This window comes from Pelmatolapia mariae, linkage group LG6 (assembly GCF_036321145.2).
Source record: "Pelmatolapia mariae isolate MD_Pm_ZW linkage group LG6, Pm_UMD_F_2, whole genome shotgun sequence".
NCBI lineage: Eukaryota > Metazoa > Chordata > Actinopteri > Cichliformes > Cichlidae > Pelmatolapia > Pelmatolapia mariae.
Genome location: NC_086232.1, coordinates 17,350,186 through 17,371,937, shown reverse-complemented (window position 1 = coordinate 17,371,937; position 21,752 = coordinate 17,350,186). Strand labels below are relative to the sequence as shown.

The 21,752-nt window shown below is 40.1% G+C and overlaps 2 protein-coding genes across 2 annotated transcripts; both read left to right on the top strand.

The window, feature by feature from the left end:
- Positions 1-1,739: 1,739 nt before the first annotated feature.
- Positions 1,740-12,396, top strand: klhl2 (kelch-like family member 2). The gene is made up of 15 exons (XM_063476042.1): positions 1,740-2,189; positions 4,003-4,122; positions 4,219-4,325; positions 4,439-4,560; positions 6,619-6,781; positions 6,946-7,055; positions 7,151-7,267; positions 8,379-8,528; positions 8,625-8,742; positions 8,940-9,137; positions 9,275-9,376; positions 9,648-9,776; positions 9,959-10,099; positions 10,193-10,336; positions 10,889-12,396. The coding sequence occupies exons 1-15, from the start codon at positions 2,122-2,124 to the stop codon at positions 10,915-10,917; spliced, it is 1,818 nt and encodes a 605-aa protein (XP_063332112.1). The 5' UTR covers positions 1,740-2,121; the 3' UTR covers positions 10,918-12,396.
- Positions 12,397-15,469: 3,073 nt separating this feature from the next.
- msmo1 (methylsterol monooxygenase 1) lies at positions 15,470-21,331 on the top strand. Its single transcript, XM_063475199.1, has 6 exons — positions 15,470-15,572; positions 16,348-16,644; positions 16,767-16,915; positions 17,402-17,528; positions 18,848-19,002; positions 20,517-21,331. The coding sequence occupies exons 2-6, from the start codon at positions 16,390-16,392 to the stop codon at positions 20,704-20,706; spliced, it is 876 nt and encodes a 291-aa protein (XP_063331269.1). The 5' UTR covers positions 15,470-15,572; positions 16,348-16,389; the 3' UTR covers positions 20,707-21,331.
- The last annotated feature ends 421 nt before the right edge of the window (positions 21,332-21,752 follow it).

The following is a 21,752-nucleotide window of genomic DNA, read 5'->3' as shown; positions in this document are numbered from 1 at the left end:
AAATTTCTCCAAATGGGTCTGTGGTCCTGACATGAAGAAACCTGGATTTTAAATGTAATGCTAATGTGTTTAATTAGCAGTTATCCACTCTTTTAATACAGTTTCTGATTGACATGGACTAGATTTAACATGTTGTACAGTGTGTATCTAATGCAGGCAGATATCTAAATTGTCAGAAAGACTAATAAAAAAACATAAATGCTCATGTATGTCAACTTCCAAAGACATGACTTGGGAGAGAAGAGCAGAACATATTAGTCACAAGGATGAGATATATGAGTATTTGTGGTCATGTTTGCGAGATACACAAAGAATTATTAGATAATGAAGCAATCAGTCTCAATCAGATCTCATTGTGCAGCATGACAATAGCCCCAGGCATGTACTGCTGTATACGGGTTCTGAGTAAGTGTCCAAATAATGAAATAAAAGTAAACCGATAAGTGAGAAATATGATGCCAGTGAAGCAAATTTTGACATACAAAGTAAAATGCTAAAATAAAACTTTGTGCTTGATGATAAATAAAAGTTTTGTAATCCTATGTTTAAATTTTGTTAAATTAAAAATAGGGTCAAAATTGTGACTTACTAAGAACAGAATAACAAGAATTTAAGCCAGTAGTGTAAGATATAAAGCTAAAAGACATAGAAAAGAATAAAATAGAATAAAACTTGATTGTAATTGTACATGTACAACGAAATCGTGGGTGCTCCACATCAGCTGTGTTGGAATAAAATATAAATAGTAGACAGCAGGAATAAATAGCATACAGGAGAAATATATACAAAAGCAATAGAAAGATACATTGGAGAACAAATTGCAAAGTGCTTTGAAGTAGTGCAAAGAAAAATTATTGTTAGATATTATAGTATAGTATTATTTTATGTGTTTATTTATTTATTTCACTACAAAACACAGTGGTCTTAACTGTGCATATAAATAAAACTGACTTACTTAATATAATACTACAAATTTAGTAATAAAATCAAAAGAGAGAAATGCTAAGGCAGGTTTAGCATGAGGCAAACACTCAGTAATATGATATCTAAAATCTGAATTCATGGTATCTACATTCTGCCACGAAAATTTAAAATTCCAACTTACTGGTTTATAAATTGACCTTATTTAATAAAGTATAACTTAGACTTTAAAAATCAAAAGTTTGAGTCCTTTAATCAAAATCGTGGTAGTATATCAAAATAACTTGTTATAGTTTATGAAAGTAAATCAAACACCTTGAGTTTGTAGCTGAAAATGATACAAACGTAGATCATAAACAGTCATCCATGTCAAATTTATAACAGGATCAAATTTAGAGTACGAGGTCAAAACTGTGACATTATAAAGCAGTTTCTGATTTACAAAGTCAGATTTAGAGATATAAAACTTTGGGCTTGATGAGAAGCAAAAAACACGTTTCGTGTTCTTATTTTTATATTGAATAAAAAATAAAAAGTAATGCAACAAAAATAGGGCCAAAATTGTCCATCATAATAAGACCAAACCTGGAGTAAATGATGAAGTCTAAAGTCTTTACAGTGTCACTTTACAGTTTCCCCTTGTGATACTGTAAATGATTTACTTTATAATGTAAGGTCGTCTGATCGTGTTTGTTATGAGCTGTCTCTATATGAACAAATTGAACTGAGTGTTTGTTCAGTTTCGTGAGTCTCCCACAGCTAGAGGGAGACAGCGCTTTCTTCTCGGACGCCTTGGCTGCTCAGAGGACCGTCTTTACCGACATGTCCTTGTTTGTGCGTTTTAATCAGCGATTGGAAAATAACAGGTATCCTTGTCCGTCCGCCTCTCGCACCCATAAACACCCAGGAGTAAAAGAGAGGGGACGCTGAGTAAAAACAACCCCCGTCTGACCCGGCGGTGTGCGCCTTTCCTGCGCGTTTTTCGGCCCACGTAAGGAGCAGTCCGCTGGGTACAACAGCCGGACTGAATCGCAACGTGTCTGTGGAGAGTGTCACCGCAGCAGTCGGGCTGTGTGTTTCTATGGAACAGGCAGCTTTAATGGGGCTGTCGTCAGCCCGTCTCTCCGCCTCTGGACAGATGATCGCCGTGATTCACGCCTGAATTTAGACCCATCGAAGACGACACTGTGTGGATATGGAATGGTGCATGCCGCTGGGCCAAGTTTTCAGCCTCTGAAAAACACCAGAATCATGGACAGTCATCCGCTGTAAGTGCAAAAAGCTGCTGAATCTCTCCCTCTCTCTCTCTCTCTGTGTTGACGTTTCCCAGTGGCTGCTTGACGGATGGTGCCGCATTGACAGAGACAGCGGCCAGCCGGTGTGGCTGCTCACTGACCGGGTGGGGAGGACTGATACCCGGGGACTGTGGCTGCAGGAGCAGGCTGCAGGCTCTGTGGTGGTGTCATAACGTTGTGCTTGTTGGTCTAACGCCTCTGTTTCTGTTCGTGGCACTGAGGACGTGTGCTTCACAGCCGTGTGTGGGTGTGTGGGTGTATTTGTGACAGAAAACAGAGGAGCAGCATGTAAATGTACATGTTGAATGTTTGATTTCAGGAGAGGGAGAGCAGAGGTGCGCGCTCAGAGGTGCGAATAACAAAGTAATTGTACGGATTATATATCATATACTTCTAGTCCAGCACAGTTCAGCCAACTTGATCGATCTGTTTTTAATGAATAGTCAATAGTGAAGGTTTAAAGTACACACATGATCTTATCAAACACCTTGGGCAGTCAGAAGGTTCCATCTTAGGTTAAGCCTAATCAATGTTTTACGACATACGCCAGAGTCTCAAACATGAATGGAAATCTCTGTAGCAGGACTTTTCCTGTTCTCTCTCACAACCTCTTCAGACTTATCATGAAACCCTCAGGAGAAGGGCCCCTGAGTAGAGCTGCTGGATTATGGTGCCACCTGAAAGTGCTACTTGATTCATCAGTATAATAACATCTTACACACAGGAGTCATTATTCTTCCAAATTGTAACTCTTATTTCTCTCCAAACATTTTCGCTATTAATATTGAATAAAGCACTTTTATTAGTTACATTGTTTCACTACTTATGTCAGTGACTGGAGAACCTATGCAGGGTGTGTTTGTATTTTAAGATGTGCAGCATCTTCTTCTCACCTCAGCAGATCACCCGCCTCCATCTCTCCTTATCCCTAGCATCCTCAGTAATAGCATTGTTTTAGTAATGATGTGCAGCATCATACAAATGCTGCACTACAAATGCTGATTGACTGCATTCTATGTAACTACAAATTATAACAATAAACAAAAACAATATGAATTTGCATGTAAAACGTATAACTTTGGCAACATTGGCTATGTGCTAAACTGCTCTTTCAAACACAAGTATCAGCATTGTCTCAGGCAGTGCATCCCCTATTCTAATAATAATGCTAGTGCAACAACAACAGTTAATAATATCAACAATAGTAATGATAATAGAATTTATAGCAGAACAGTTCAGCTTTTACATGCTACAGCTGAGAGTCTGCACCTTGTTGATATAAACTAATAATTTAGGTCTTTAGATAAGATTTTAAACAAGACAAAGCACTACCTGATACTGCAGCTTTGACTGGACTGCTAAACAGTTTACAAATGAGCGTTTAATCTTAATTGTGGTCTCCTGGGAAGATGCCTTCTTTACGCGTGTGAAAATCAAGCTTGTCCTGATACAGCGCCCTCTGAGTGTGTGTGTGTTTTTTGTCAGGAAATCAGGAAATATTACACCGTCAGTTTCCAAATCAACAGTAATTTATCTTCTCTAGGAGATAAACCAGCCGAGTCGGGGTTTAAAGTGATTGCAAAGACACTTTGGAAAACTTAATGAGAAGTTAAACGCAGTGTCTGATTGTGCTTTTGGTTAAAGCTATGGTGTTTAGAAGTGATTCTAAACAAAAAGATGTCCTCACTGTGATTGCCGTGCACCAGGAGACCCGAGTAGCTCTCAAGTTACGCGTTTTGTAAGTTGTGTTTGCTTCTTGTTTACGTATCTGTACTGTTCCTCTCAGGTGCACTAGACTTTGTCCACACTCTCTGGACAAAGAGGACGGAGTGGAAAGGCACGGTCCCGTCACTCTGAACCCTCGCCACATGAGGAAGGCGTTCAAAGTCATGAACGAGCTGCGCAGGTGTCCCACACTGTCTCTTCAGTTATTTGTTGCCTCGTCCTCACCAAATCCTTTCTGTAAACTGTAACGGTTTCTGTTTCCTACTTGTGTGTGTAGCCAGAGCCTGTTGTGTGATGTGACCATTGTGGCAGAGGATGTCGAGATCGCTGCTCACAGAGTGGTTCTGGCTGCTGGGAGCCCTTACTTTCACGCTATGTTCACAGGTAACGGCCCTCCTCCATTCTCATCTATTCGGTTCCTTTCATTGTTTTTAGTGCCTGACACAGTTGCTACCTTTGTGGTGCTGAAAAGCTAACGTGTGCACATGTACTAACAGGGGAGATGGCAGAAAGTAGGGCAAAACGAGTGAGGATAAAGGAGATGGATGGCTGGACTTTGGGCCTGTTGATTGACTACATCTACACGGCGGAGATACAGGTCACGGAGGATAATGTGCAGGTAAACACACACATGCATTAGCTCAATAACTACGGCCTGGAATCACACTGAGCAGGTTTGCAGCATTTGCAGCGTCACACTGCTCCTCGGAAACTCCACAGGATGTGATTTACCTGTAAGGCAAAAATAACATTTCAGTTCAAGCTTTCTCGATGCATTAAAGCTCATTCACATCAAAGGCTTTGCTAGCTTCACACAAAAACACGGTCTCTTTGGTTATCAGGTTAAGGTGAAGAGTTAAATGGTTACTTTGAAATCCAAACTTTTGGTCGGTGATCAGTAAGTTAGACCTGATTGGATTGTCTTTAAAGATTTAATAGACTAGAATAGCCACTTTATTGTCATTCAGAAAATACACCAGCTAGTGCACATCAGAATGAATTTTCTGTACATTTTACTCACCAACGGATTGTATAATTTAGTAAAGAGACAAATCTAAATTTAAATGTATAAAATATATTTAAAAAAAGAATCTAGCATATATAGATGTAAGAATATAAGAAAAACTTAAATATATACATATTATTAGTAAGGAAAAACTGTATAGGATCTGAGCAAATTAGGAAACAGGATATTATGGGTGCTTCAACATGCTGGAAAACATTAACTCGGTGAAAACGTCCAACTTTTCAGCAGGCCAGCCCCACTGCTCGCCGTCTGAAAAATAAACAGCTTTTTTCCTCATACCTGATCATGCCACGCAGTTCAGGAAGCAGTCTGTCTACAAGGTGTAAGATCTTTGCCCTTGCCGGCATTCAAATAAACAAATTGAACAAACAGGTCTGCCTAATTTTTGATTTTTGTAAAAGTAAGAAAAAGTAAGAAAAAAACATAAAATCTTTTCATTTTTGAAAGGGGGGGGAGGGGGGCGTACCACAAACTATTCTGGGTTTTAACCTGCTGGCCAGCTGTGGGCTTTCTGTGTGGGAACTCTGGTTTCCTCCCATGGTCCAAATACTCATATGTTAGGTTAGCTGATGATTCTAAGTAGGTCATATACATGATATTTTTCATATTATGTCTTCACGCTTCTTAAGCTTTTCTTATCTTGGGATGACTGTGGATCAGGAGGTAAAGCAGGGTGACTACTAATCGAAAGGTTGGTGGTTTGATCTTACATTGCTAACACTGGTAGGCTCAGTGTTTTGGTGTTGTGGCTCAAGCAGTCTTTACTAATCGAAGGGCTGGTGGATTGAAATTTTTTAACTCAGTAGGAAGTCGTGTATTATGATCAGGGCTTATGGTCGGGTTAAGGTCTGGAGTCTGGAGCCCTGTCGCAGGGCCAGAAGCTAGAGAGACAAGGTAGTGCAGCGGTTAGTACTGTTGCCTCACAGCAAGAAGATCGTGGCTTCTAATCCAGTCTGGGGCCTTCAGTGTTTGCATGGGTGCTCTCCTGATACTTTAACTTCCTCCCACAGTCCAAAGATATGCAGTTAGTGGGGCTAACTTAACTGGTAATTCTAAATTGGTGTGAGTGTGACTGGAAAAATCTCCTGGGTTTCAGGAAAAATCTAAAACTTGCATCTGTATTTTAATAAGGCTGTATTTAATATTTGGTGTCATTTAAAAAAGATTGCCATGACACTGACTTGGATGACTAAGACAGTTTTTCCGACGTAAATATTTCTGAAATTCATGAAACGATGAAATGTGATTTAATCAGGCTTTTTCTCTAGAAGATTTCTACTTGCTTTAAAACCCACGAAATTAAACCAGAAAAGCCGTTTCCATCTTTGAACAGATTTTTTTTAAACTTGGGAAGGATCAGATCACCACAGTGCAAATAAAGGCACTATAAAAGATGCACGTACAGCATGTGATCACTTTGATTGGTAGCTGTGCTCTAAGCTCAGCTGAGTTTATTTTCAGGTTTTCACCTCTTTCTTGGTCTAAAAGTTGAAAAAGACTGGAACAGTTTCGTTAATGTAAACTGTCAGTGAGTCAGAGATTGCTCTTCTGCACACCAGGCCAACCTGTCACCGCTCTAAATGTACTGATCTGTACGCTGTGGCAGTAAAGCCGAAACCTGTGTGCAAACCTCGTGTTCTTGTTTCTCAGGCGCTGTTGCCTGCAGCGGGGCTGCTCCAGCTGAACGAGGTGAAAAAGGCTTGCTGTGAGTTCCTGAGCTCTCAGCTTCATCCGTCCAACTGCCTGGGAATAAGAGCCTTCGCTGACCTACACGCCTGCTCCCAGCTTCTCACGCAGGCTAACAGCTTCGCAGGTTTGTGCGTTCAAAAGTCTGCATGTGTGTGGCAGCACTTCCTGTTCCTTTATTTAAACGAGTCCACGTGTCCGGGAGGATCTGGGGAGACAGAATGAGAACAGGTGTAATTAATGAAGTTGTGGAGAGAAGCAGCTGTGTTTATCTGCAGTTTGTGCCCGCAGAGCAACATTTTACAGAGGTGGTCGGGAGTGAGGAGTTTCTTAATTTGGGCATGGAGCAAGTGTCCAGCCTTATCGCCAGCGACAAGCTCACCATACCCTCAGAGGAGAAGGTACGCTTTCTCGTCGTTCTCATTTTGCACGTATAGCAGAAGTAAAGTAAAAACTTTACAATGATGTGCATGTGCCTGTGTGCACTGTTGTGTAGGTTTTTGAGGCCGTCATATCTTGGGTCAACCACGATAAAGACGTCCGCCAGGAGCATTTGGCTCACCTGATGGAACATGTCCGCCTGCCACTCCTCTCCAGAGAATACCTGGTGCAGGTGTGTTTGGCTGCTATTTTTTATGCTGTTCTTAAATGAAGTAGAGTTAAAGTTTTATGCACTATTAGCTGCCAGTAACCTTTTGTTTGTCGTCCTTTTATTTTTATTTTATTTTTTTTAAGAAACTGGGCTGGTGTAAAGCCTCCTTAATGTTTTTTTCCCCATCACTTTGAGTGATGTAGAAAAGCACTATATACAAAACATGAACCACTTAAAGAGAAAATGTAGGTCAGAGAAAGAAAAACGGCAGGAAAGGGTGATTAAAAGTGAATTGAGTAAAAAATGTGGGAAATAAAAGATGAAAGAGGGGCTGACAGGAATAAGGTGCCACAGTAAATTCTGAATGTAGACAATGTACACAATATAATGTAATTTATACTTTTTAAAGACTAGACTCCTGTGAGTGCAAACAGTGCAGCAGAGCAGTGCTTCAACATTCAACGATGCCCTGTTTTATTATTTTTGGGACGTTCAAACAAGCTCACGCAAGAAAGGAAAGCTTTCTAATTCTGTCATCTTGCTGATGAGGTTGGTTATGACAGGAAGATGCTGTGTGTCTGTGTGTCTCTGTGTGTACACTTCACTGATGTGTTGAAGATATCTATAAAAAAACAAAACTATCTGATGTAAAGTGAACGTGTGCTTCACTTGTCAAAAAGGGCACTTTTATTGAAAGTGATGAAATTAAAAATATAAATAAATGTTTGTTTTTCTTTGTCACTTCTGTTGCTTTAAAGAAGTGGATTTGATTATTTCTTGGTGCAAAACTGAGTGCAGTGTTTGCTGTGGCTGAATCTTTTTTACAGTAAAGTGGCAGCGGCTGAAGTCCTTTAGCATTTTTTTTTACTGAAAAAACATCATGCCTTTGTACAAATACCAGTCATTTCCTGAATATTAAAAAAAATTTAGTTAACAATGTCTGCTGACAGTGTTCAGTTTGATATAAACACACTTTGGCTTATATATTTTATAAGCCAAAGATTTTTTTTTATTCATTTTTTTTATGGGTTTTTCTTATGCTGACTTTAGAAACATCACACTCACTGCGATGTACTGTAACGGTAAATCATGCAAGCTGATTGGTTCCTCCCTCACTGTTCACTTGTGTCAGCGGGTGGAGGAGGAGTCTCTGATTAAGAACAGCAGTGCCTGTAAAGACTACCTGATTGAGGCCATGAAGTACCACTTGCTGCCGGCCGACCAGAGAGCTCTGATGAAGACCGCCCGCACACGCATGAGGACTCCAGCCTGCTGTCCTAAGGTATTAACACACTATGAACACATGAACACTTACATCCACATCAAAACAGCATGTGATCCACAGTGTTTCTTGTAATGGCATCGCTGTTGTGCGTAGGTGATGGTGGTGGTTGGCGGTCAGGCTCCTAAGGCCATTCGAAGTGTTGAATGTTACGACTTTGAGGAGCAGCGATGGTACCAAGTGGCTGAACTCCCAACTAGGAGGTGCCGAGCAGGTAGGAAACCCTCAGTAATCATAATAAATGAGCTGAAGAATGTCACCTGAAGGCTCCTCGGATTAGGCAGTTTGATTCTCATCCACCTACCAGGATTTTCCCAAGAAAAAGTGAGAATAAAAAATACATAAAGTTTTATGTCAGTCAGCACTGATCAGGAGAATGAAAGATGTTTTAAACTTTGTGTTCTCTGTCAGGTGTGGTGTATGTGGCTGGGTGCGTGTATGCTGTGGGTGGTTTCAACGGTTCTTTGCGTGTGCGGACGGTCGACTGTTACGACCCGATGATGGACCGCTGGACGAGCGTGAGCAGCATGCAGGACCGTCGATCGACGCTCGGGGCCTCTGTGCTCAACGGACTCCTGTATGCTGTTGGAGGCTTTGACGGCAGCACAGGTCTGCTGCTGTGATTTTTAATTTGTGTGGTCGTGACCTCAGCGTGTGACGCCAAATGTCCTTTAAAAATGTGACAGCAGAGAATTTTCAAAATGTTTGACTGCTGTATTTTTGATTGACGCTCTGCGTGTTTGCAGGTCTGTCTACGGTCGAGGCGTATAACGCTAAGACAGACGAGTGGTTCCATGTGGCGCCCATGAGCACCCGACGCAGCAGTGTAGGAGTCGGCGTTGTCAATGGTGAATATGATTCCCAAACTATCTCTAAAATCAGCTTTTAGAAATAGAAGGTGAACAAACTAACACAAATACCTAGTCCTGCATGAAAAACAGCTTCAGTAGAGCTCATATTTTTCTTTTTAAAAACAAACCACTATTACAAAATACTACAGTACTACGATATATACTATGGCAAGAGCGGTGTGATTAAAAATATCATAGTTCCTCCATCACTTGTGTCTTTTATCCGCCCCTGCACCTCGTTCTAAATTATGGATTGCATGTTTTTCAGGGATCCTTTATGCTGTTGGAGGTTATGATGGAGCCACCAGGCAGTGTTTAAGTACGGTAGAAGCTTACAACCCTAAAAGCAACACGTGGAGCTATATAGCAGAGATGGGAACAAGACGCAGTGGAGCAGGTGTGTCAACTTTTGAAGTTATTTGTGTTTAAAATACAAAATGAAACAACTGATCTGTTTGTCAGTACAAATCTTTACTGAAGCTTACTTATAAAAGAGAACTAAATGGAAAAACATTGCACAGTGTGCTCCTCTGAGTAGATCGCGACCTCTAGTAAGTGCATGTCCAATGCCTTCCTCAGGTGTGGGTGTATTAAAAGGCTTACTTTATGCTGTGGGGGGCCACGATGGTCCATTGGTGAGGAAGAGTTGTGAAGTTTATGATCCAGCCACTAACAGCTGGAGACAAGTAGCTGACATGAACATGTGTCGACGTAATGCAGGTAAGCAACACGGCGTGTGTTCACCAAGCAGCCTCGGATGTGTGGTGCTCTTGTCTTAGATGTCTTTTAATCGTTGTGCGTTTGTGTGTGCAGGCGTGTGTGCTGTAAATAATGTACTCTACGTGGTGGGAGGAGATGACGGAAGCTGTAATTTGGCCTCGGTGGAGTTCTACAATCCGATCACTGACAAGTGGACGCTACTGCCGACCTGCATGAGCACAGGTCGCAGTTATGCAGGTCAGCGCTCCACATATGGAGCCACACAGTTTTCAATGCTTGCTTGAAGTTGGCTTTTGTTACTTCTTGTGGTTACTTGAGCCATACTGTGCAGAATGATTTACAAAGGGGCGCTTTATATTGTAAGGTAGAGGCCCTGCAATAACATAGAGAAAATTGCAACAATAAAATGAATCCTCTATGAACAAGCAATTAGCAATAGTGGGAAGAAAAAACTCCCTTTTAACAGGAAGGAAACCTCTGGCAGAACCAGGCTCACAGAGGGGCAGCCATCTGCTGTGACTGGTTGGGGGGTGAGGAGAGGAAAACGGGACAAAAGACACACTGTGGAAGAGAACCACTTAATAATAACTAAAGATTCAATGCACAGAGAGTGAAGAAGAAACACTCACCACCACCAGCAGCTTAGAGCTATTGCAGTGTAACTAAAGGAGGATTCAGTCACCTGATCCAGGCCATCACTATAAGCTTTACCAAAAAGGGAAGCCTGTTGTATAAGAAAACGAGGATATAGTTGTTTGAACTTAACTTATTTTATTTCTGTTACTTCAGGTGTGACTGTGATTGACAAGCCCTTATGACTGCTCTGAACACCTGCCGCTGATTGGGAGCAGAATGTATTCTCCTGCTGAATACTGATCTTGGATCTGTCTACGATGCCAATGCTTCAAATGTTGGGCAGCATTAGCACAGGCACTGACGAAGATGAAGGAAATTACAAGAATGTTGTTGTTGTTGAAGATGACGAGGATTTTTGCACTTACCTGAATGGGGGGAGCTGTAACCAACGAGGGGATCAAACCTGTGTTTTAACCCCTTCCCCTCCTCTCTCTCGTGGCAGGACTGCAGCAGCGACTGGACAAAGCAGTTTGAAGCATCCGTGTACCACTGCAGTGCCACAGAAACGCTACTGATATGAAGCTACTTTAACTCCAGAGTTATTTTAACATTAGTAATGTTAGCTCAGAGAAAGACCACTGACCTGCTCCATGGGAGAGGAAGGCAGAGAAGGACCATTTGGGACTGAAATAGGTTTCTTTCATTTTTTTAAAAATCCTATTGAGAAGTGAGTTGTGTGTGTGTGTGTGTGTGTGCGTCTGTTTGTGTGAGGGCTCGTGTGTGTGTGTGTGTACGCTAGCATTTAAAGGTGCTCCGTTGCTTGCACATGTGAGCATGTGTGTTTGTGTGCATCTGGTGTGGTGACGCCTGGTTCGATGCCGCATGAACGCACTCCATGTGACCTCCGATCTTTTACAGTGTTGCAGGGTGGCTGCTCAAGAGTGCCTGAATGTCAAAGTACGCTCTGTCTCCCCTTCTCCTGTATTATGCCTTCAGTACTGTTACAGGACAGAGAGTGGCTGCTGGTCTGGGATAGAGAACACACATTTTGACTTCAGGTAGGATGCGATGGCTGTGTTAGCTTGCTTTCAACCAGAACAGCAACATGAGAAGCAGCTGTAGCAGGTGACAGCGTGCAATTATTCTGGAGGAAGCTGACTTTGATTGGAGCCAGGAGCCTCGTTCACCTTGCCAAAAAAACAAAACAAAACAGTGATCGGTAGAGGGGAAAAAAAAAATACAAAAACCAGTTGGATGTGTCACCTGGCAGCCATATTTAGTGTGGTTGTAACCACTCATGACAACAGCAGGCTGAACTCACTGCATGGTTCCTGTCTCTAACCTGCTACACTCCAAACCGTACCCTCTTCTCGTTTGGTGTAGCAACTCTATTAACTACTGCACACCCTGACATACTATGAATGTGCCAATTTTAATATGTCTCTTCTTTTCTGTCTCTCTTTTATGACTCTTCTTCACTAATCTGTTCTCTCTTTCTGGAAAGTGACCAAACTTACTGTTGAGTTTCTTTTGTTTCTTCAGTCTCTCGCCTCTCCTACTATATTGAGAACTTGCTACAAATAGTAACTGGTATCGCTGTTTCTTGTCAGTGTATTGAGGAATGTCATGTAGGCTAATGACTTTGACAATGTTTCACTACTTGTTTTATATTATCATTAATAAATATGCTTCTTGTATTTAAAGCTGTGAAATGATATAATCCGTTTTTAATATTTTGTCAAATCAGTAAAACCTTGAAATGGAAATTGCCGTGTGTGATGCTTTACTCCTGTTACAAAAACTGATATTTAATAATGTCCAGTGTCCCTTTTGGTCATTTCTCATACTCTATTTCTCTCTACTCTATTTGGTACAAAAAACACTTCATGGTGCTTTATTCTGTTTTAAAGGCAACTGTTGTATTTTCTTTCTCCCTTAAATGTATTGATAAAGCAAATGGAGAGTAACACAAAGCATTTTTCAAAATCTTTTTTTTTTTTCATTGATGCATTCCCCTGCAAAACTGGAATTTATTTTCTTTTAGTAATTTCAATTTGCCAAAAATACTTCTGTTTCTTGGACTATAGGACTGTTGGACTACAGTTATGTCCATAGTTTGTACAACAAACTAATTTAGTAGTTTTGCCTTTATTCTCAGTGGCTCAAAAATAATTGAATTATTGGCTTATGAACAGTTTTGTAGTGTGGTAAAACACTTTCCCTCAGTTTTTTTTTTTAATGTCGCAGCAAACACGTTTGAAGTTAATTTAGAGTGTTGAATTTTTGTTTTATAGATTTCCACTGTAATTATCAATATAAGGCCTAAAGAGCTGTCGGTGCAAGGTAGGCTAAAAAACTAAATAAATATACCACACAGAGAGCATAATCTTTAGTGGTGAAATCCTTAATCCGGTACATTGTTATAATAAAACAAAGGAATATTAATGTATATCACAGAGTTAAAAGCAACTTCACAACACCTAACCAAGTCAAGAACTCTCCAGGAGGTAAGTGTATCACTGAACAAGAACTGTGATGTGCACAGGACTACAGGCTCTGCTCAGATTGAGACAAATACTGCAAAACTGAGTAGACAGTGCTTTATAGTGTAAATACTGACCCCAAGCATACTGTAAAAGGGTTTCTCAAGGAAAAGAAATGACATACTCTTCTTTCTTTTCTTTCTTTCCAAATGATTGAACAAAACAAACACGGGGAAACAGAAAACATAATAAAAAAAATTCCAACAAAAAGATCTGTAAAGCAAAAATAAAGGGTGTTCAAAAGGGTGCAGAACCTTGTAATTAAAAAAAAAAAAGTATTTGTGTGTTCACGATACCAAATATTATGTATTATCCTTATTGCTTTGTTTTGCATTGTGCATATGTTTTGCAGAGGACTCTCGTAAGTGTTGGCCCAGATTTCAACACAGTAATTAAATATGGTAGTAGCAATGTGCAGTAAAGTGTGTGCAACCTTCTATCGTTCAGGATGTACCTTGTTTTTCCCAAAATCCCTGTGGTTTTTGAGATCTTGTTTCACAAGGGTTTGATTTATAGTTTCCAACAAAGCTTGTGGTCCAAAATTACACCAAGAAATCTCTTTTCAAATACTCTTTCAATGGATACTTTATCAATTTCCTGTCTCCAGTTGTAAACATTTCTTGATTTCCAAACAACATATATTTGGTTTTGGATGAATTTAAAGATAATTTTAAGTTTTTAAAGCCTTCCCCAGAACAAAGAATGGTTGTGTCATCTGCAAAAACAACAAACCTCAGTATGTTTGTAACGCTACAGATGTCATTGGTATACATAGTAAACAATTTGGGACCCAGAACTGAACCCTGTGAGACACCACAGGTAATATTCAAGCACACAGATTTTGACTGAGCAGTTTGTATGAATTGCCAAGATAATTTTTTAACCAGTTGTTTTTTTTTTTTTGTTTTTTTTTACCCCTCTCACACTATATCTTTCCATTTTTGTAACAATATTTTGTGGTCATTGTATCAAAAGCCTTTTCAGGTCAATAAATATCCTCACTTCATATTTTTTTATTATCTATGTATTAAGTTATATTTTACACTAACTTCATTATTGCCATAAATGTTGATCTAAAGCCATAATAACTCTTCATTAAAATAGTATTATTCTCAATAAGTTGTCAAGCCCTGCAAAAAAAATAAAAAATAAAATAAAAATAGATGTCCAGTTATATTGGAGAACTGTCTAAGTAAGGAAACTGGGCTGTAATTACTAAAATTATGGTCCTGGTGGCTAAGCCTAGTGAAGCCTGGGCCTGGTGGCTGAGCCTAAAGCCTGAGCCTCGGCCTGGTGGCTGAGCCTGGTGAAGCCTGAGACTGGCAGAGCCTAGACCTGGTAGGGCCTGGTCCTGGTGGCTCGGCCTGGGGGAGCCTGGACCTATTGGCTGAGACGGTGGCGGAGCCTGCATGGTTTCTGTTCAATGGGGAAGTCAGTCACCTGATCTCAACCCTACAGACATGCTTTTTAGTTTTTAAAAATTAAATGGAGACAAATCCACAAACAAGCAGAAACTGGTGAGATCCATGGTTTCTAGACTTCAGGCAGTTTTTGAATGTAAAGGATTTTCATCCAAGTATTAAAAACAATCCACACTGTAAAATTGTGTTAGTTTGTTTGTTGTTTGTTGTTTTAATTTGGATCCTCTAAAAATGTCTGTAATTCCTTGTAAACAGTTAAAAGAATTTATTTTTTATGTTACACTTTTTTGGTTTAAAATGCACTGTGGTGGTCTGCAGAGGCAAAATTACAAAAAATGAAATAAAATAAATCAAATAAATGCGTCTTTATCCAACAAATGATGGTTCTGACAGTAGTGTAAAGGGAGTTGCACAGTTGGCAACTATCCACATAGTTTGTTTTGGAACAGAAATGAGTATATTTTATGTTAGATAATATGGTAACAAATAGGTAAGCCTGTTAGAAAAGTTTAATTTGTGTCGAATTAGTTATTATTAATACAGAAAAACAAACACAACTCATACTACGTGCGTCTTAACGTGTCCACAGTATTTCCACAGTAAACACTGGAGTCAGAATCTGTTATAAAATACAATTAAAAGTGAAGATAACGCATGGCTCAAGTATCTCGGGACCAACCACCCCATCTCTCCCCTCATACGGCCGGTTAACTTCTGCTTCGGTTACGAAAGCAGACCTCACTTCTGATTGGCTGTTGCTGTAGAAACCCCCAGTCTCACTATCGTCGCTCCATTTCGCGGACCAATCAAAGGAGAAGTTCCGCCCCTCGACGTCAGTCTCCTTTCCTCTCGGCCAATCGGAGTATCCGATATTACTGTACTTCACCCGCTCCGCCACCTCTCGCTCAGGTAGACGGGACATACAGCGGAAAGGTGAGGGTTTATCACTAAACAGGGCATTTAGCAAAATGTTTAGCTTCTATAGAAAATGTTTGTTTGTTATTTAGGCGTAAAAACAGCAAATAGTGCCAGAATGTAGTGCCATAAGTTCGGGGGAAAGCCTATAGAAGATATTTAGGCCTCTGCTAGCTTGTTTACTGAGACGCAGTTAATGATTCATAGACTAATTTAATAAACATTTTATTTACGCCACCTGCAATTGACACACTGGTGGTTTTATGAGGTGTTATGTGTTAAGAGGTAGTAGGGTTTAAAATTGGAGATTGGTTAGCTTGAATGCGTTTGTTAGATGGGAAAGTGTCAATACTTGTATTATTAGTGTCGCTATGCGTGTTTGTATTGATAAAAACAATTACACTCTAGCAGCTTAAAAGAAAACTTGTAAAAAACGTCCTAAAGCTGAATGTCTGCTTACTGTAGGCAACAACTTCGTCAAAAAATGACGAACAAATAGATGTAGCCCAGTCAAATGACAAAATTTATGGTGAAGTGGCATTATTAGATGACTTAACAATGAGAATTATGTTTTTTTAATAGTTGTCCCTACTTTGAATACTTTCCTTCTACTATTGTATTTTCTTTTTCAGTTAATAATTATCCTTAATATTATGTCTGATTTTTCTGTTATATTTTTATTTAAAACTTACACAGTGGAGTAGCATGACTCTAGTGGAACTGTAATTATGCATCAATTCTACTTATTTTTGTTCCTACAGATATAATTAAGAGCTGTGTTCCTGTCTTTCAGGCCTCTCTCCTGACCCGCAGCCGGCTTGCATCATCTTTCAGCATGGCGGTGAACGGCACTGCAAACATTTTAAGCTCTGCCTATCTTGCAGTCGAGTATGTCGATGCTGTTCTGCCAGAAAACCCGTTCCAGCCCTCCCTGAAACATGCCTGGGGCTACATGCTGGACAACTACACCAAATTCCAGATTGCCACCTGGGGCTCGCTCATCGTCCATGAGTTAATCTATTTCCTGTTCTGCCTGCCCGGTTTTCTCTTCCAGTTCCTGCCTTTCATGCAAAAATACAAGATTCAGCAGGTTTGTTTTTTTATTGTTGGATATGGATGTTGTTTTTTATTTGTTTGTTTGAAGATGGATGGTTTACGCATTCTCCTGATCCTGGGGAAGAGACACAAATCCCTTTGGATTTTTTTTTTCAGGACAAGCCAGAGACGTGGGAGAAACAGTGGAGGTGTTTCAAGATGCTGCTTTTCAACCATTTCTGCATCCAGCTGCCTTTGATCTTTGGCACTTACTACTTCACCGAGTATTTCAACATTCCTTATGACTGGGACTCCATGCCACGCTGGTCAGTGCAGATCAATAATGCACACCTAAATGGATTAAAGTGACCTAGACATAGAGTAGAGCAGTTACACAACTGTCATATGAATTATGGGTCGTGTAATGTATTGCTATTAACCACAACTATAGGATTTAAAAAATGTATTGACATCATATTAACACTGGTATTAACCTAGCTTTATTTAGCAAAGTGTAACTGTGAAATCAAATGTGGACTCCCTGAATACAATAGTTATGGTTACAATGAGACTCTTTAAGACTGAAAGATTTTTTTTGCTCTTGCACAGCAATAATTTATATAAAAATATACTTACATTTTATTATACATGACCTGATATGTCGAACTGCTCCTAAATAGAAAGGAAACATTTGAATATCCTTTACACATTTAAACAGTTGTTCCACATGCTGATAATTGTCTGTCAGATCTGTCTGTTGGGATAATTTCAGTGTGCTTTTGTAAACCTCCTCTCTTGGCCTTCTCCTCTAGGCCATATCTCCTGGCTCAGTGCTTCGGCTGTGCTGTTGTTGAGGATGCCTGGCACTATTTCCTTCATCGCATACTGCATCACCGCCGGATATACAAGTACATCCACAAAGTCCACCATGACTTCACTGTGAGTAAAACAGATGAGTGATAAGATGAATAAACACAGCTTTCTGCTGAGTCTCTTTACAGAAGAGTTACTTATTAAGCGTGTTTTAGCAGCTGTTTACAATAAATTAAAAAAAAACCAAAACTATGTGTACGTACACTAGGGGTGGGTTTTAATAATCGATTCATCGATTAAAATCAATTCTGGCTTGGATAACGTGAAATCAATTCATTAAAATCCTGAATCGATTTTTTTAATATAAATATATTTTGCCCGAAACGCCAGAATCTCAGGTGAAACCTCACAAAATTTCAACAACCACCAAACAGCTAAGACAGTAAATGAGAGCAGGTGCATGGATTCTGCACAAGGACGTAAACACACAGCGCGGACCCGCGGATCAGAATCAGTGAGATGTCGCCTTTCTCACCTGTCGACACGGTCTGGGCTGAAAGCCGACAGCTCGCTGATTCTGATGTTTCGGCGGGTCCGCGCTTTGTGTTCACGCCCTTTTTGCGCTGATTCTAAAGCTGTTAGTTTTATCTCTCTCCAAACAATATTGACCGAACCAGCAGCAAAAGAAGATCCAAACTACGCTTTACATAAACATCATCATGAAATCACTCTGACTTTTACTGTTTTGCTTCCACCACGATAAAATCACACTTCATGCACAGCTCTCTCTCTCTCTCTCTCTCTCTCTCTGTACTTCAAGAACAGTTTCCGTCTAAAAATCTGTTTTCTGCATTATTCGCTTGCTTGTTACGCACAAGTCTACTGTTGTTTACAGCGCTGTCGGCCGCTGTTTTTTTTTTTTTTCGTTTTACATACTTCCGAAAAGAAAACCTAATTTCTGCCAAAATGCAAAACGCTTAGCCGTGTCTCTAATAAAACCGCTGTAACGTCAGAGGTAACATTCATATGTTGATTAATGGTTTTCTTTCGTTTTTGATGTACTGCAGAATATTTTTATAAAATCCCAGGCCAGGAAAACCACCTTCATGTTTTTCTGTGTTTTATCTTCAGCTACTTTGACACAAAGGCATCTGCTGTGACGCTCACACCTTTGATAAAGTCTTGCATGTGTCAGCTTCCTTTTTATAGATACAAAAATATGTAAATGTACTGATCTGAATTATAATATTTCTGACTGTCAAAATTTCCCAGATTCAAATCGAATTGAATTGAATCGAATCAAATTGAATCAAATCAAATCGAATTGAATCGAATCGTGGATCGAATCGATTCGGGACCTTGTGAATCGGAAACGAATCGATTCTAGAAATCAGTGACGATACCCAGCCCTAACGTACACTCAGCATGTCTCTCCTTTGCCTCAGGCTCCGTTTGGCATGCAGGCAGAATACGCTCACCCCGCTGAGACGATCATCCTCGGGGCTGGCTTCTTCATTGGCATCATGATCTTCTGCAACCACGTGTTCTTGCTCTGGGCCTGGGTCGCCTTCCGTCTGATGGAGACCATCGATGTCCACAGGTAGGACACAGTGGGCGTTTTCCTTTTTACTAAATAACTCCTCGCTCTCCTGAAAATCATTCCACAATCAGAGATGATCTTTCAGTCTCTTAAATGCAGCTCAGGGAAGCACAGGGGCATTTTTCCTTGCATCTCTCTCCTTCTCTCATTCTCTCCCTTCAACCCAGTGAGATTTGTGGGAAAGATACAGGTGGGGGGAGTGAGGAGAGAAGTTGGAGGTTTTAATTCCTCTTTAACCTGAACCTCTTGTTCAGAAACAGCCTTGTGCCAGATGGTTTATTATGGTGGCTGTAAATAGGACAATGTAGTTTGTTTTCACTCATTTTTATTTCACAGCTTAATCACTGAGCCCAATCAAACTGATTAAGCATACATCTTAACTTTAGTTTGTGGTGTGTCGAGGTCGTCCACTAGAGGGCCACAGAGCTCATCAGATGTTCTGTTAAACAGTCTTCATGAACACCTTTGTGTTAATACAGGACACATTATCACACATTTGTAGTTTAGAAATAGTACTTTGGAATACTATTTAATTAACTTTTTCTATGAAAACAATGTTTACTGTATAATAATAATAATAATAATAATAATCAAAATAACACATTTATTTGTATAGCGTCTTTTTAAGAAAAGGCTCAGGTCAAGATATTCAGAAAACTCAGGAAAAACAGTTTGATAAGTTTGATAACAATCAACATTAAACATTATAAATAATGAAGCAAATTAACAGTCAAGGTAAAGCAGATCATAAACATTTGCATAAAGTTACTGAACACCGTAAAGTTCTGGGAAGACACAAAGCTCACAGTCTGCCGGTACAACACACATACATATAGATAGATACACACACTCTCACACACACACACACACACACACACACAAAGGGAATATACACTTGACTACCTGCAGATATAGAATACACATTAGAAATTTAGAAATATGTAAAGGTTATGAATTTTACAAAGACCTAAGGTTAGGGCCAATGTGAAGTGTTGAGGTTTGACAAAATTAAAATGTGTAAAATGTACAGCATACTAAAACCGTTTAAAAGGAACATAACTAACATCATTATTCAGTATTGTGATGAATGTTTTGTGTTGGAGATTATGTATCGGAATTTCAGGAGCAGGACCACGCCTCCAAACACGCTCCTTCCGGCTGTCATCTATATAGGTTCCCCCAGTTCTGCAAGCTGATCATTCTCGTTTACGTGCCCCGCCCTCCCTCCCTCCTTGTTCTCTATTCTTGAACTTCTTCGCTTCTATTTTAGTACATGGGGATCTGCCAGGCCCGGGAGCCATTGCCAGTCCCCTTCGAGGCCTTCCCCAAACCGCAGCTCAATTCATGTCAAAGCATTCACCTTTACCTACTAAAACGCTGTCAAACCTAAAATGAGGACGTGGGCCCAGCTAGTGAATGAAAATGCTTTAGATACAAAGTTCCCATACATCTGGGATTGACATCAATTGGTTTAATCTTTCTTGCTTCTTCTTCTTCTCTCTTATTTCTATTAGCGGTTACGACATTCCTTTGAACCCGCTCCACCTGATCCCGTTCTACGCTGGCGCTCGTTTCCACGACTTCCACCACATGAACTTTGTTGGGAACTACGCCTCCACCTTCACTTGGTGGGACAAACTGCTGAAGACAGACAGCCAGTACAACAGCTACATGGAGAAGCAGACAGATAAGAAGACGCGGTAAACTGCTCAAGCCTCCCTTCATGGACACACGCCTGTCCTGTCAGGTGGAGAAGAGGCAGTGAGCCGTACAGACAAAAACACGAGATTACTGCTGATTTTCATCTCTGTACACTTAATAAAACACATGCAAAAGGTGTTTTTAAAAAACGAGTCAGCACATCTGTGGTTTGATTATGAATCAGATTGCGTGTTGATTCGGTCTGCCTTCTGTGCCTTCTTAGAAAAGAAGCAATGTCTTTTTTTTTTTATTCCAACAGCTGGCTGAATAAAAACCATCAAGTCGTCATTGCTTTGTTATCAAAAGGCTTAAACTTAAATGCTTCTTTAACTCTCTGAATGTCTCAGCACTTTAGCACTTCCTCTAATTGATCTGATGCGGTCTTTCCTTCCTGTAGTTGAATCTGCACTTCGGTGGAAACTGTATAAACTCAATGCAGACTTTTGAAAATAAACCAGTCAGGCGTGTTTGATGCAAACTGTAAATTATTGATGAAAAGGGGATGTGTTCTAGGTCATTCAAGCCTGTAAAAATAATTACATACTGCTCTAATTTTATATAAAATAAACAATCTTTGGTGTTTTGTTTTTCTGTTTTTGTCAGAATAAAATATGTGAACAAATTTAAACAGGAGTTGTTGCTGTAGTAATTTTGTTTTTCTGAATTTAGTCAGAGAAGAACATGTGTGCCAGCGAGCTATAAATTTATCCATTACTGCTAAATTGACATTTTTTAATATTGTGAGTGGAAACATTGACTAAGTGCTGCCATGTTTAGGCCCATTGTGTGTGTCAAAGTAGCATTCCAGAGGCTTGCTGGGTGAAGATGGCATCTTCTCAAAAATTATAAGTGTTTTTCATTTCATCTGTCAGTGGTTTTAATGTTGTGGCCTTTCGGTGTACATGGAGTTGGTTCACTGCTGCACTGTGGACACACCCCCGCAGCTCCGTCCAGCACACACAGACAGCTGCATCAAGTGAGCCAACAGCAGCCAGGACCAAAGAGGAAGTGAGGTATTTTATGTGACCCGGGAAAAACTCAATACATAA